General features: G+C 41.9%; 1 protein-coding gene across 1 annotated transcript in view; it reads left to right on the top strand.

Moving 5' to 3' along the window:
• Positions 1-2,983: 2,983 nt before the first annotated feature.
• Positions 2,984-12,641, top strand: part of rps6ka3a (ribosomal protein S6 kinase a, polypeptide 3a) — a 22,831-nt gene continuing 13,173 nt past the window's right edge. Inside the window, exons 1-3 of the mRNA XM_072689824.1 lie at positions 2,984-3,274; positions 7,272-7,307; positions 9,639-9,755. Coding sequence (XP_072545925.1) covers positions 3,212-3,274; positions 7,272-7,307; positions 9,639-9,755 — 216 coding nt within the window. The 5' untranslated portion in view covers positions 2,984-3,211. The remainder of the gene's footprint in view (positions 3,275-7,271; positions 7,308-9,638; positions 9,756-12,641) is intronic.

The following is a 12,641-nucleotide window of genomic DNA, read 5'->3' as shown; positions in this document are numbered from 1 at the left end:
GGTAGACACTCTCACTGACCGCTGACTTTATGTTTATTTGGGTTTATTTTAATGTTATACAGAGTTAATTACAGGTAGACGCTCTCACTGACCACTGACTATGTTTATTTGGGTTTATTCTAATATTATATAGAGTTAATTACAGGTAGACACTCTCACTGACCACTGACTTTATGTTTATTTGGGTTTATTCTAATATTATATAGAGTTAATTACAGGTAGACACTCTCACTGACCGCTGACTTTATGTTTATTTGGGTTTATTCTAATGTTATATAGAGTCCATTACAGGTAGACACTCTCACTGACCCCTGACTTTGTTTTTTTGGGTTTATTCTAATGTTATATAGAGTTAATTACATGTAGACACTTTCACTGACCACTGACTTTGTGTTTATTGGGGTTTATTCTAATGTTATATAGAGTTAATTACAGGTAGACGCTCTCACTGACCACTGACTTTATGTTTATTTGGGTTTATTCTAATGTTATATAGAGTTAATTACATGTAGACACTCTGGCTATGTTTATTTGAGTTTATTCTAATGTTATATAGAGTTAATTACAGGTAGACACTCTCACTGACCGCTGACTTTATGTTTATTTGGGTTTATTCTAATGTTATATAGAGTTAATTACAGGTAGACACTCTCACTGACCACTGACTTTATGTTTATTTGGGTTTATTCTAATGTTATATAGAGTTAATTACAGGTAGACACTCTCACTGACCACTGACTTTATGTTTATTTGGGTTTATTCTAATGTTATATAGAGTTAATTACAGGTAGACACTCTCACTGACCGCTGACTTTATGTTTATTTGGGTTTATTCTAATGTTATATAGAGTTAATTACAGGTAGACACTCTCACTGACCGCTGACTTTATGTTTATTTGGGTTTATTCTAATGTTATATAGAGTTAATTACAGGTAGACACTCTCACTGACCGCTGACTTTATGTTTATTTGGGTTTATTCTAATGTTATATAGAGTTAATTACAGGTAGACACTCTCACTGACCACTGACTTTATGTTTATTTGGGTTTATTCTAATGTTATATAGAGTTAATTACAGGTAGACACTCTCACTGACCACTGACTTTATGTTTATTTGGGTTTATTCTAATGTTATATAGAGTTAATTACAGGTATATATTTATTCAGTGTTGTAATTTTGTTCGCTCTGATGTACAGCCACTTCTTACCTGAGCTTTAGAGAGCATAGGCGACTGACCAATCACGGCACAGCATTCCACTTTTCACTGACGTAGAACGCTGCCCTATTCTTTTTTTTTCTACCCGTTTAACGACAAGCCCCGCCCGTCCTGCGCTCTGATTGGCTGGTTGTTTATATCGCGAGCAGACTTCTACTCTGAATGTTTTAGTCTAAAGACCTTAGTCTAAGGTTTTAGAGGTTTTAGACTTTTACTTTTACTCTAAACGTTTTAGTCTGAAGAACTTAGTCTGAGGTTTTAGTCTAAAGAACTTAGTGTAAGGTTTTAGACTTCTACTCTAAATGTTTTAGTCTAAAGAACTTAGTCTGAGGTTGTAGTCTAAAGAACTTAGTCTGAGGTTTTAGACCTCTACTCTGAATGTTTTAGTCTAAAGAACTTAGTCTGAGGTTTTAGTCTAAAGAACTTAGTGTAAGGTTTTAGATTTCTACTCTAAATGTTTTAGTCTAAAACACCTAGTCTGAGGTTTTAGACTTCTACTCTGAATGTTTTAGTCTAAAACACTTAGTCTGAGGTTTTAGACTTCTACTCTGAATGTTTTAGTCTAAAACACTTAGTCTGAGGTTTTAGACTTCTACTCTGAATGTTTTAGTCTAAAATACTCAGTCTGAGGTTTTAGATTTCTACTCTAAATGTTTTAGTCTAAAACACCTAGTCTGAGGTTTTAGACTTCTACTCTGAATGTTTTAGTCCAAAACACTTAGTCTGAGGTTGTAGTCTAAAGAACTTAGTCTAAGGTTGTAGACTTCCACTCTGAATGTTTTAGTCTAAAGAACTTCGTCTGAGGTTGTAGTCTAAAGAACTTAGTCTGAGGTTTTAGACTTCTACTCTGAATGTTTTAGTCTAAAGAACTTAGTCTGAGGTTTTAGACTTCTACTCTGAATGTTTTAGTCTAAAACACTTAGTCTGAGGTTTTAGACTTCTACTCTGAATGCTTTAAACTAAAACACTTAGTCTGAGGTTTTAGACTTCTACTCTGAATGTTTTAGTTTAAAGAACTTAGTCTGAGGTTTTAGTCTAAAGAACTTAGTCTGAGGTTTTAGACTTCTACTCTGAATGTTTTAGTCTAAAACACTTAGTCTGAGGTTTTAGACTTCTACTCTGAATGTTTTAGTCTAAAGAACTTAGTCTGAGGTTTTAGACTTCTACTCTGAATGTTTTAGTCTAAAGAACTTAGTCTAAGGTTTTAGTCTAAAGAACTTAGTCTGAGGTTTTAGACTTCTACTCTGAATGTTTTAGTCTAAAGAACTTAGTCTGAGGTTTTAGTCTAAAAAACTTAGTCTAAGGTTTTAGACTTCTACTCTGAATGTTTTAGTCTAAAGAACTTAGTCTGAGGTTTTAGACTTCTACTCTGGATGTTTTTGTCATGATTATAGACTTAGACTTTTACTTAAAAGGTTTTAGTTTAAGGTTTTAGAATTTTACCCTGAAAATTTAGTCTAGACTTTTAGAATCTTATTTAGTCCTTTAGTCTATACTCTGTACTGAACTTTTCAGTGTGTATAAAGTGTAGATTTAGAGCTTAGAAAACATCTAACTTTATTTATTTGTTTTGGTTGTTTGTTTGTTTGTTTGTTTGTTATACTACATTATATTTCTGTTTTAATAAACAATGTTTCTCTTGTTTATAACAGCAGAATCTGACTGTCAGTCTCCTTTGATATACGAGCTACTGGCCAATCAGAGCGCAGCAGGGGGCGGGGCCTGTCTGAAAACGGGTGGGAAACACAGTCCCAGCGCTGGGTGACGGACAGGTAAACGCACGAGACGCCATGTTGGCTGAGAGCGGAAGCGAGTGATTGTGCAGTTCGGGAGAGTGAGAGAGTGAGAGAGAGTGAGAGAGAGTGCAGAAAAGTGTCCGAAGAGTGAGACTCCGAGCAGCGGAGTGACTACAGCCGTGCGCGCGCGTGAGTAGTGAGTTCGGGCTCGTGCGAAAGGTTCTCCGGTTCCTGGTGGTTCTCGGTCCGGGCTGAAGATGCCGCTGGCTCAGTTCGCAGATCCGTGGCAGAAGTTGGCAGTGGGACATCTGGACAACGAGGTACACATGCAGCGAGGAGGAGGAGGAGGAGGAGGAGGAGGAGGAGGGTGGTGGTGTTGTTGTTTATTTTGGTGGACAGACCCACATGCACGAGCAGCGTTAACACATAAACACACGCGCATGTCTCTTCCTGGTCGTGTAGCTCCAACCCAGAAACTCTGAACTGCGCGTGAAGGTGCAGCAGAACCTCTGCAGAGTGCACGAGCACATTCTCAACCATTACAGCCATCCAGACCATTAGCACCCTGCTGTGGGTTCTGCTGACCTGCCTTAAGCACTAAACCCTGCAGAGCAGAGGTCTAGAACTCACGACCAAGTCCTTTACAGTAAAGGTCTTAAACCTTAGACTAAAGTCCAAATTCTGTAACTTAGACTGGTTCTACAGTTTGAAATCATGGTCCGAGTCCTTTAGTCCGAGTCCTTTAGTCCGAATGTTTATTGTAAAGAGTTTAGTGTAAGGTTTTTAGACTAAGGTCTAACAGTAAAGGTCTAATATCCTATGCTTAATCCTGTAGAGCAGTAAATAACATTTTAAATTGTAATGTATTTATTTAAATGTAAATTAATTTAGTTTAATTTATTTGTTTTTATTTTATTTCATTAAAAGTCTAAAGTTCTGTAACTCAGACTGGTTCTACAGTCTAAAATCATGGACTAAATCCTTAAGTCTGAGTCCTTTAGTCTGAATGTTTAGACTAAGGTCTAAAACCATATGCTAAAATAAAACTAAATCTTTAGAGTAAAACCTTAGACTTAATCATTTACATCTTACACTAAATGCTTTAGGCTAAAACTTAGACTAAATAAAAGTTTAAAACTATAGACTAAATGTTTAGGCTACATGTCTAAAACCGAGGACAGATAGTCTTAAGTCTAAGGCCTTAGACTAAATACTTTGAGCTGAAAGTCCTAAACCATAGACTAAACCCTTTAGGCTACAAATCTGAAACCTTAGACCAGATCCCAGAGTAAAAGGATCAGGATTAGGAGACCTAGTCCAGGTAGAGTCGCAGCCCTGACCGAGCAGTGCGGTGAGGACTGGAAGGACTCAACCCTTACAAATCCTTTATGCAAGGGTGAAGTGTGTGTGTGAGAGAGTGTGTGTGAGAGAGTGTGTGTGAGAGAGTGTGTGTGAGAGAGTGTGTGTGAGAGAGTGTGTGAGAGAGTGTGTGTGAGAGTGTGTGTGAGAGTGTGTGTGAGAGTGTGTGTGAGAGTGTGTGTGAGAGAGTGTGTGAGAGAGTGTGTGAGAGAGTGTGTGTGTGTGGGAGTGTGTGTGAGAGTGTGTGAGAGAGTGTGTGAGAGAGTGTGTGAGAGAGTGTGTGAGAGAGTGTGTGAGAGAGTGTGTGTGTGTGTGTGTGTGTGTGTGTGTGTGTGGGAGAGAGAGAATGAGAGTCTGGGACTTGACCAGACAAGCCCAGCTGTAGTCTGACACACAGTAGAACCTTCAGGAGAACGTTTGGCTTGCTGCCAGGTTTCCTGTGAATCCTGATGGAGCTGAACGTGGGAGAGTCACTCAGTGAAGGCCCCACCACCCACCACTGCTCCACCTCCCGGTTCAGTGTTCACACTCCGGCGTGTCTTGGTCCCGACAGTGTTTGGACCCGGACAGGTCTTGGAGCAGGTCAGTACTGGTACCTGCTGTAGTAGTCTGGTCTGGTTTTGGTGTAGTCAGTATTGGTCTTAGTCTTGGATTTGATTCAGTCAGAGTACTGATCCAGTATTTATACTCAGACTTAGACTCGATAGTGTTGGTACTCAGGCTGGTCTCGGACTGAGTGGTATTGGTCCTCAGACTGGTCTCTGATTGGTCCTCAGACTGATCTCTGATTGGTGCTCATGCTGGTCTTAGACTGGTCTCTGACTGGGTGGTATTGGTCCTCAGACTGGTCTCTGACTGGTCCTCAGGCTGGTCTCTGACTGGGTGGTATTGGTCCTCAGACTGGTCTCTGACTGGTCCTCAGACTGGTCTCTGATTGGTCCTCAGATTGGTCTCTGACTGGGTGGTATTGGTCCTCAGACTGGTCTCTGACTGGTCCTCAGACTGGTCTCTGACTGGTCCTCAGACTGGTCTCTGATTGGTCCTCAGATTGGTCTCTGACTGGGTGGTATTGGTCCTCAGACTGGTCTCTGACTGGTCCTCAGACTGGTCTCTGACTGGTCCTCAGACTGGTCTCTGATTGGTCCTCAGATTGGTCTCTGACTGGGTGGTATTGGTCCTCAGACTGGTCTCTGACTGGTCCTCAGACTGGTCTCTGATTGGTCCTCAGACTGGTCTCTGACTGGTCCTCAGACTGGTCTCTGACTGGGTGGTATTGGTCCTTAGACTGGTCTCTGACTGGTCCTCAGACTGGTCTCTGACTGGTTGGTATTGGTCCTCAGACTGGTCTCTGTAAGGTGAGTGCTGTAAGGAACAGGGTGGAGTTATGGTGGTGGTGGTGGTGGAGGAGAACAGGCTCAGGCTGTGGCTTTAAGGCCGGCCCCGTCCTGCTGCTCGAGCCGGGAGTCCGTCTGTAATCCTTTGATTTGAAAGCAGGCTGCCCACGCAGACGGCCGGCTGTTTACACTCGGCTGCTGGAGTTAGGTGTGTAAATCTCGGCCTGGAGGGTCAGGCTGTGTTTACAGTGCGGCTGTTTTTCTCAGAAGAGAACAAGGACTCATCCTCAGGGTCTGATGTTTGACTCCCTCAGCCAATCAGAGCCCACGCTTTCACATGTGTCATATTTGAGCTTCTTATTTTATCTTTAAAATCCTGTTTTTAGTACAGAAGTCCGGTTGATGAAGTCGCTGCGGTGGTTCTCCGTTCTCACAGTTAAAAATGACATGGTAATGAGCTCATGCATATTAATGACCCCATGCTGAGCACTGATTTGGAGCCTAAGTGGGCTGAGAATTTCTGGTATTTCTACTCGGACAGGTCTTAGACTCTAGTGTTTGTACTTAGACTCGATAGCGCGTATACTTAGACACGTCGTTTGTACTTGGATTTTAATAGTATTTGTACTAAGACTGGTCTTGGAATTGGTATTTGTACTTAGACTTAGTAGTATTTGTAATCAGATTGGTCTTAGACTATAGTGTTTGTACTTAAACTTGATAGTGTGTATACTTAGACACATCTTAGACTCGGTCATTTGTATTTGAACTCTAATAGTATTTGTACTCAGACTTGTCTTGGAGTCAAAGATATTTGTACTTAGACTGGTCTTGGAATTGGTATTTGTACTAAGACTGGTCTTGAAATTGGTATTTGTACTTGGACTTAGTAGTATTTGTACTTAGACTTGTCTTGGAGTCAAAGGTATTTGTGCTAGGGCCGGTTTTGGAATTGGTATTTGTACTTGGACTTAGTAGTATTTGTACTCAGACTGGTCTTAGACTCGGCCATTTGTACTTGTCCTCTCTCATGACCTGGAGGGGGCGGGGCTGGAAACACAAACACTGATAAACGGAGATACAGAGCGATACGAGACGCTGTGGATTAGAACAGTCAGACAGATAAGATAGAGAACCCAGATCCACACCAGAACGCTCTGATCTGCTTACTGTGGGGAATTCCTCAACCCGTCACCAGCGCTGATTCTGCTCACATTCACAACGTATCTAGAACCTTCAGAAAGGACTGATGTGGAATTTGCTCACAGAATGACTCATCATATCCAGAGCCTCGGGAAAGACTGGAGTGATGTTCATTCAGCTCACACTACCACTCACAACCTATCTAGAACCTAAGGAACCGTGCTGTCTAGAACATTAGGCAGAAAACTCTAAGATATGAGTTCTGCTTATGAGACTGACCTGAGGTCTGACTTATCCCATGGTGAATCTCTGCTGAACTAGTGGCAACACACACACACACACACACACACACACACACAAAATTCCAGACATTCTAGTAGCCTGTGTGTGTGTGTGTGAGTGTGTGTGTGAGTGTGTGTGTGAGTGTGTGTGTGAGTGATGTGGTTTGCAGTAACATGTCTGTTCTTGTGTTTTGTTTCAGGATGACTATATGGGGGATGATGAAGCGCCAGTGAGTGTAAGTGTTCTCACAGAGAGTGTGTGTGTGTGTGTGTGTGTGTGTGTGTGTGTGTGTGTGTGTGTGTGTGTGTGTGTGTGTGTGTGTGTTTCAGAGAAGATTTCTGCATAGATTATTGATCAAATGAGTTTCTGATAACAGTTACCGATAAACCCAGTCTAACCACACTAACAACACACACAGCGGTCCTGATTAAACACCCACAGTGCAGGCTAGAAAAAGTAAGTGAAGCTCCGTATTAACAGCACCTTCAACCAGCAGCTTCAGGATCCTGCTGATTCTCCACTGACTGGAACAGGGAGAAGGGCGTCTCCATCATTCCCACTCCGGGCCGGAGCGCTGCTGCTGCTGCTGCACTATGGAGGTTTGGTGGTGGAGCTGCAGGAGGAGAACCTCTCTCCAGAACTGCTGTGTAACGCTGCAGAACCCATAGAGTCATATTAGTGTAGAATCCTGTAGTGTTACTCTACCGCCTCCGCCCACATGCTGCTCCACCTTCAGATCAAGCTTCTGCAGCTCTCACACTGTCCAGAAATGCACGTGTACAGCTGTCCATGAGGGGGCGCTCCCAGCAGGATCTGTATTTACTGCAGTGGAGTAAAAGTGAACTACACTCCACACCTGTAGGGGGAGCTCAGGAGCCAAACATAACACACCAGCTTTGACTGTTTTTTATCTGTTAAAGTTTTCCCAGTGTAGCCATAGCCAGTCCCCTCCCACTAGCTGTGACTCCGCCCATCTCCAATCACTTATTTGACTAACGCTAGGGGGAGGAGGGGGGGCACACCCTAAGGGTTCTTTGGATTGTGACTTTGATGGAACCCTTTCTGTGCCATTTAAGCGTCCACACGGTTCTTTCCTAAAATCCCTCTGAAAAAAGTGGGTTCTTCAAGGGTTCTTTAGTAATACCTGCGGTTCTACCTAGAACCATGATAACCCAAAGGGTTATTTGGATGCTTTCCTGTTTCACTGGTTCTTTAGCACACAAAGAAAGCCTTTAGTAGAATAGGCGCTAAACACGGATTAATCGCCAAAGTTTAACCATAACCGTGTGGAGGAACCACGTCTCACACACACTGTCAAAATAAAAGTCTCTAATACAAATAAACAAACACTACCAAAATAAAAGTCTCTAATACAAATAAACAAACAGTAACAAAATAAAAGTCTCCAATACAAATAAACAAACACTACCAAAATAAAAGTCTCTAATACAAATAAACAAACACTACCAAAATAAAAGTCTCTAATACAAATAAACAAACACTACCAAAATAAAAGTCTCTAATACAAATAAACAAACAGTAACAAAATAAAAGTCTCCAATACAAATAAACAAACAGTAACAAAATAAAAGTCTCTAATACAAATAAACAAACACTACCAAAATAAAAGTCTCCAATACAAATAAACAAACACTACCAAAATAAAAGTCTCTAATACAAATAAACAAACACTACCAAAATAAAAGTCTCTAATACAAATAAACAAACAGTAACAAAATAAAAGTCTCTAATAAAATCACACATTCAGATTGTGTCAAAATAAATTGATATGTTTGATTGTGGAACCCAGGGAGTACAGAACCACACTGAGCAGCAGGAGAGAGAGAGTCACAGAACCCTTTTATTAGTAAGATGTTCTGTGTAGAACCTTTATTAGCATGTGCCAATCAGGTGATCACTTTATTGATTAGATCTTGGTGTGTGTTGCGGTCGCCTGCAACTCTGTATCTGATTTGATGATGTTTTAAGTTTGTGAAAGTGTGTGTGTATATATATATATATATATATATATATGTATGTATGTATGTGTGTGTGTGTGTGTGTGTGTGTGTGTGTGTTGAACATTGCAAATCATGTCCTCTTGTGGTGTGTTTTACACCAACTTCCCTTTCCTGTAGAGAGTGTGTGTGTGTGTGTGTGTGGGGGGGGGGCTGAAAGCTTGAGGTTTACTGACTCACGACAGGAAACAGCTCAGAGTGGTGGAACAGTGTTAAAGCGACAGTTCAGCGAGAATTCCTCCAGTGCCAGATGCCTCCTCAGTGTTAGGCTAATGTAGCTGATTCAGTGTGGGGATGATCAGATTAGATTAGATCAGATCAGATTAGATCAGATTAGAAATGTTCTGATCCGATTTCTCAGTCATTTCAGCTCCGGTTGCTGCTTGGTGTGTTTTTAGTTTTTGCTGACCGTTACAGACCCGATCATCATATTAATAATTAATAATAGTGAGGACTATTAGATGAGTTTGCTTTTCTGGCTCTGCATCATTTTTCTTTATTCTGACTGACTGTGTTTCTCTCCTCCTCCTCCTCCTCCTCCTCCTCAGGAGGAAGGTCCAGTGAAGGAGATCAGTATAACTCATCATGTGAAGGAGGGATCGGAGAAGGCCGACCCGCGGCAGTTCGAGCTCCGCAAAGTTCTGGGACAGGGATCGTTCGGAAAGGTGAACCAGTCACACACTCAAGACGCACACACACACACAATATGTCCAAAAGTTTTTGGACGACCTTTTGATAAGTGACTTCAGCTACTTTAAAGCTTCTGTAGAGAAGATTTGACCTAATGAACACACACACACACACACTCTCTCTCTCCAAGCACGGTCACGCCCCACCCGTACCACCACAACCGCACGTCCCTCCGGTCGTAGGCAGGTAATGCACTTCTCGCTGAAGTGTGTGTGTGTGTGTGTGTGTGTGTGTGTGTGTGTGTGTGTGTGTGTGTAAAACACTACATTTCTGTGATGGGTTAGAACCGGATCCTCTGAGCTCAGCGTGGTGCTCCTCACAGGTTCTGAGAAATGATTTTTATCTTAAGTAATTGGAAGTCTGATACTGATCTGAGTGTCACCAGAGGCTGATCTGTTCCGAGTAGCTTAAAGATGAGTGTGTGTGTGTGTGTGTGTGTGTGTATATATGATTTTTTTATGATACACGATATTTATCACGATACCTGTAAACACATCAGAATCAGACTCTTATAAACTACCATCAGATCCTCTCTGTACTGAACACAGTGATTTCTACTCAACATCTGCTGCTCTTCATCTAATGAACCCTTCAGTCTGATCACACTGTTAGTGATGAACCCTTCAGTCTGATCACACTGTTAGTGATGAACCCTTCAGTCTGATCACACTGTTAGTGATGAACCCTTCAGTCTGATCACACTGTTAGTGATGAACCCTGCAGTCTGATCACACTGTTAGTGATGAACCCTTCAGTCTGATCACACTGTTAGTGATGAACCCTTCAGTCTGATCACACTGTTAGTGATGAACCCTTCAGTCTGATCACACTGTTAGCGATGAACCCTTCAGTCTGATCACACTGTTAGCGATGAACCCTTCAGTCTGATCACACTGTTAGCGATGAACCCTTCAGTCTGATCACACTGTTAGTGATGAACCCTTCAGTCTGATCACACTGTTAGTGATGAACCCTTCAGTCTGATCACACTGTTAGTGATGAACCCTTCAGTCTGATCACACTGTTAGTGATGAACCCTTCAGTCTGATCACACTGTTAGTAACGAACCCTTCAGTCTGATCACACTGTTAGTAATGAACCCTTCAGTCTGATCACACTGTTAGTGATGAACCCTTCAGTCTGATCAGTGTTTATTACACTAACCGTCTCCTCTGTATGATCAGAACAGCTTACTGTATCACCATATTGACACTATTCAGTAATTGTAGTGCTGTTCTCCAGCTGTAGCAGCCAGCATGTGATCAGTGGTACACTGTTACTGTGTGGACTGTAAATGTGGGACTACAGACTCTGTGTATAAAGGGGGTCTGTGTGTATATATATATATATATATACTGCATGAAGAAGAACCTCAGCTAGTTTAAATAGACTAAAATTCAGATCCAGATGTTGACTTGTGTTCAGACTCTACTGAACACAAGTCAACATGGAGACCATAATACTGTACTCTTATACACACACTCTCTCTCTCTCACACACACACACACGTATGATCAGTTATTCTCTCCTGTATTGACACTATTCAGTAATTGTAGTTCTGTTCTCCAGCTGTAGCAGCCAGCATGTGATCAGTGGTACACTGTTACTGTGTGGACTGTAAATGTGGGACTACAGACTCTGTGTATAAAGGGGGTCTGTGTATATATGTGTATATATATATATATATATATATATACAGTGAGTCCAAGAAGTATTTGATCCCTTGCTGATTTTCTTCGTTGGCCCACTAATAAAGACATGATCATTCTATACTTTTAATGGTAGATGTATTCTTACATGGAGAGACAGAATATTAAAAAGAAAATCCAGAAAATAAATCTAAGGAATATATATTAATTGATTTGTATTTCATGGAGTGAAATAAGTATTTGATCCCTTAGTATTCATTAGCAGTTCTGGCTTTTACAGACCAGTTAGACACTCCCAATCAACTTGTTACCTGACCTGAAGCCACCTGTTCTCACTAATCACTTGTGTGAAAAACACCTGTCCACAGAATCAGACAGATCACACAGATTTCAAGTCTCCAACATGGGTAAAACCAAAGAGCTGTCACAGGACCTCAGAGTCAGAATTGTTGACCTTCACAAAGCTGGAATGGGCTACAAAAAGATTAGTAAGGTGTTGGATGTGAAAGTAACAACTATTGGTGCAATTATCAGAAAGTTTAAAGAGTATAACATGACAATCAACAGACCTCGGCCCGGTGCTCCAAAGAAGATTTCGCCTCGTGGGGTGGCAATGATGCTGAGAACAGTCAGAAATCGTCCTGCAACCACTCGGCAGGAGTTAGCAAATGACCTGAAGGCAGCTGGGACCACAGTTTGCAAGGAAACAATTGGCAACACTTTGCGCAACAATGGATTCACATCCTGCAGTGCCCGAAAGGTACCCCTGCTGAAGAGAGCACATGTGGAGGCGCGCCTCAAGTATGCCAATGATCATTTGAAAGATGAACCAAGTTATTGGGAGAAGGTTTTGTGGTCAGACGAGACCAAAATTGAACTTTTTGGCCTCAACTCCACCCGCCATGTGTGGAGGAAGAAAAATGCTGCCTATGACCCCAAGAACACTGTGCCCACCGTCAAGCATGGAGGTGGAAGCATAATGTTTTGGGGGTGTTTCTCTGCCAAGGGTACAGGGCTACTTCACCGCATCACTGGGAAGATGGATGGAGCCATGTACCGCACAATCCTGAGGGACAACCTCCTCCCCTCTGCCAGGGATCTGAAAATGGGCCGTGGTTGGGTCTTCCAACATGATAACGACCCTAAACATACAGCAAAGGCAACAAAGGATTGGCTCAAGAAAAATCACATTAAGGTCATGGAGTGGCCCAG

This window comes from Salminus brasiliensis, chromosome 1, assembly GCF_030463535.1.
Source record: "Salminus brasiliensis chromosome 1, fSalBra1.hap2, whole genome shotgun sequence".
In the NCBI taxonomy this organism is placed as follows: domain Eukaryota; kingdom Metazoa; phylum Chordata; class Actinopteri; order Characiformes; family Bryconidae; genus Salminus; species Salminus brasiliensis.
The sequence above is the reverse complement of the archived record's forward strand: the minus strand, read 5'-3'. Positions and strand labels throughout refer to the sequence as shown.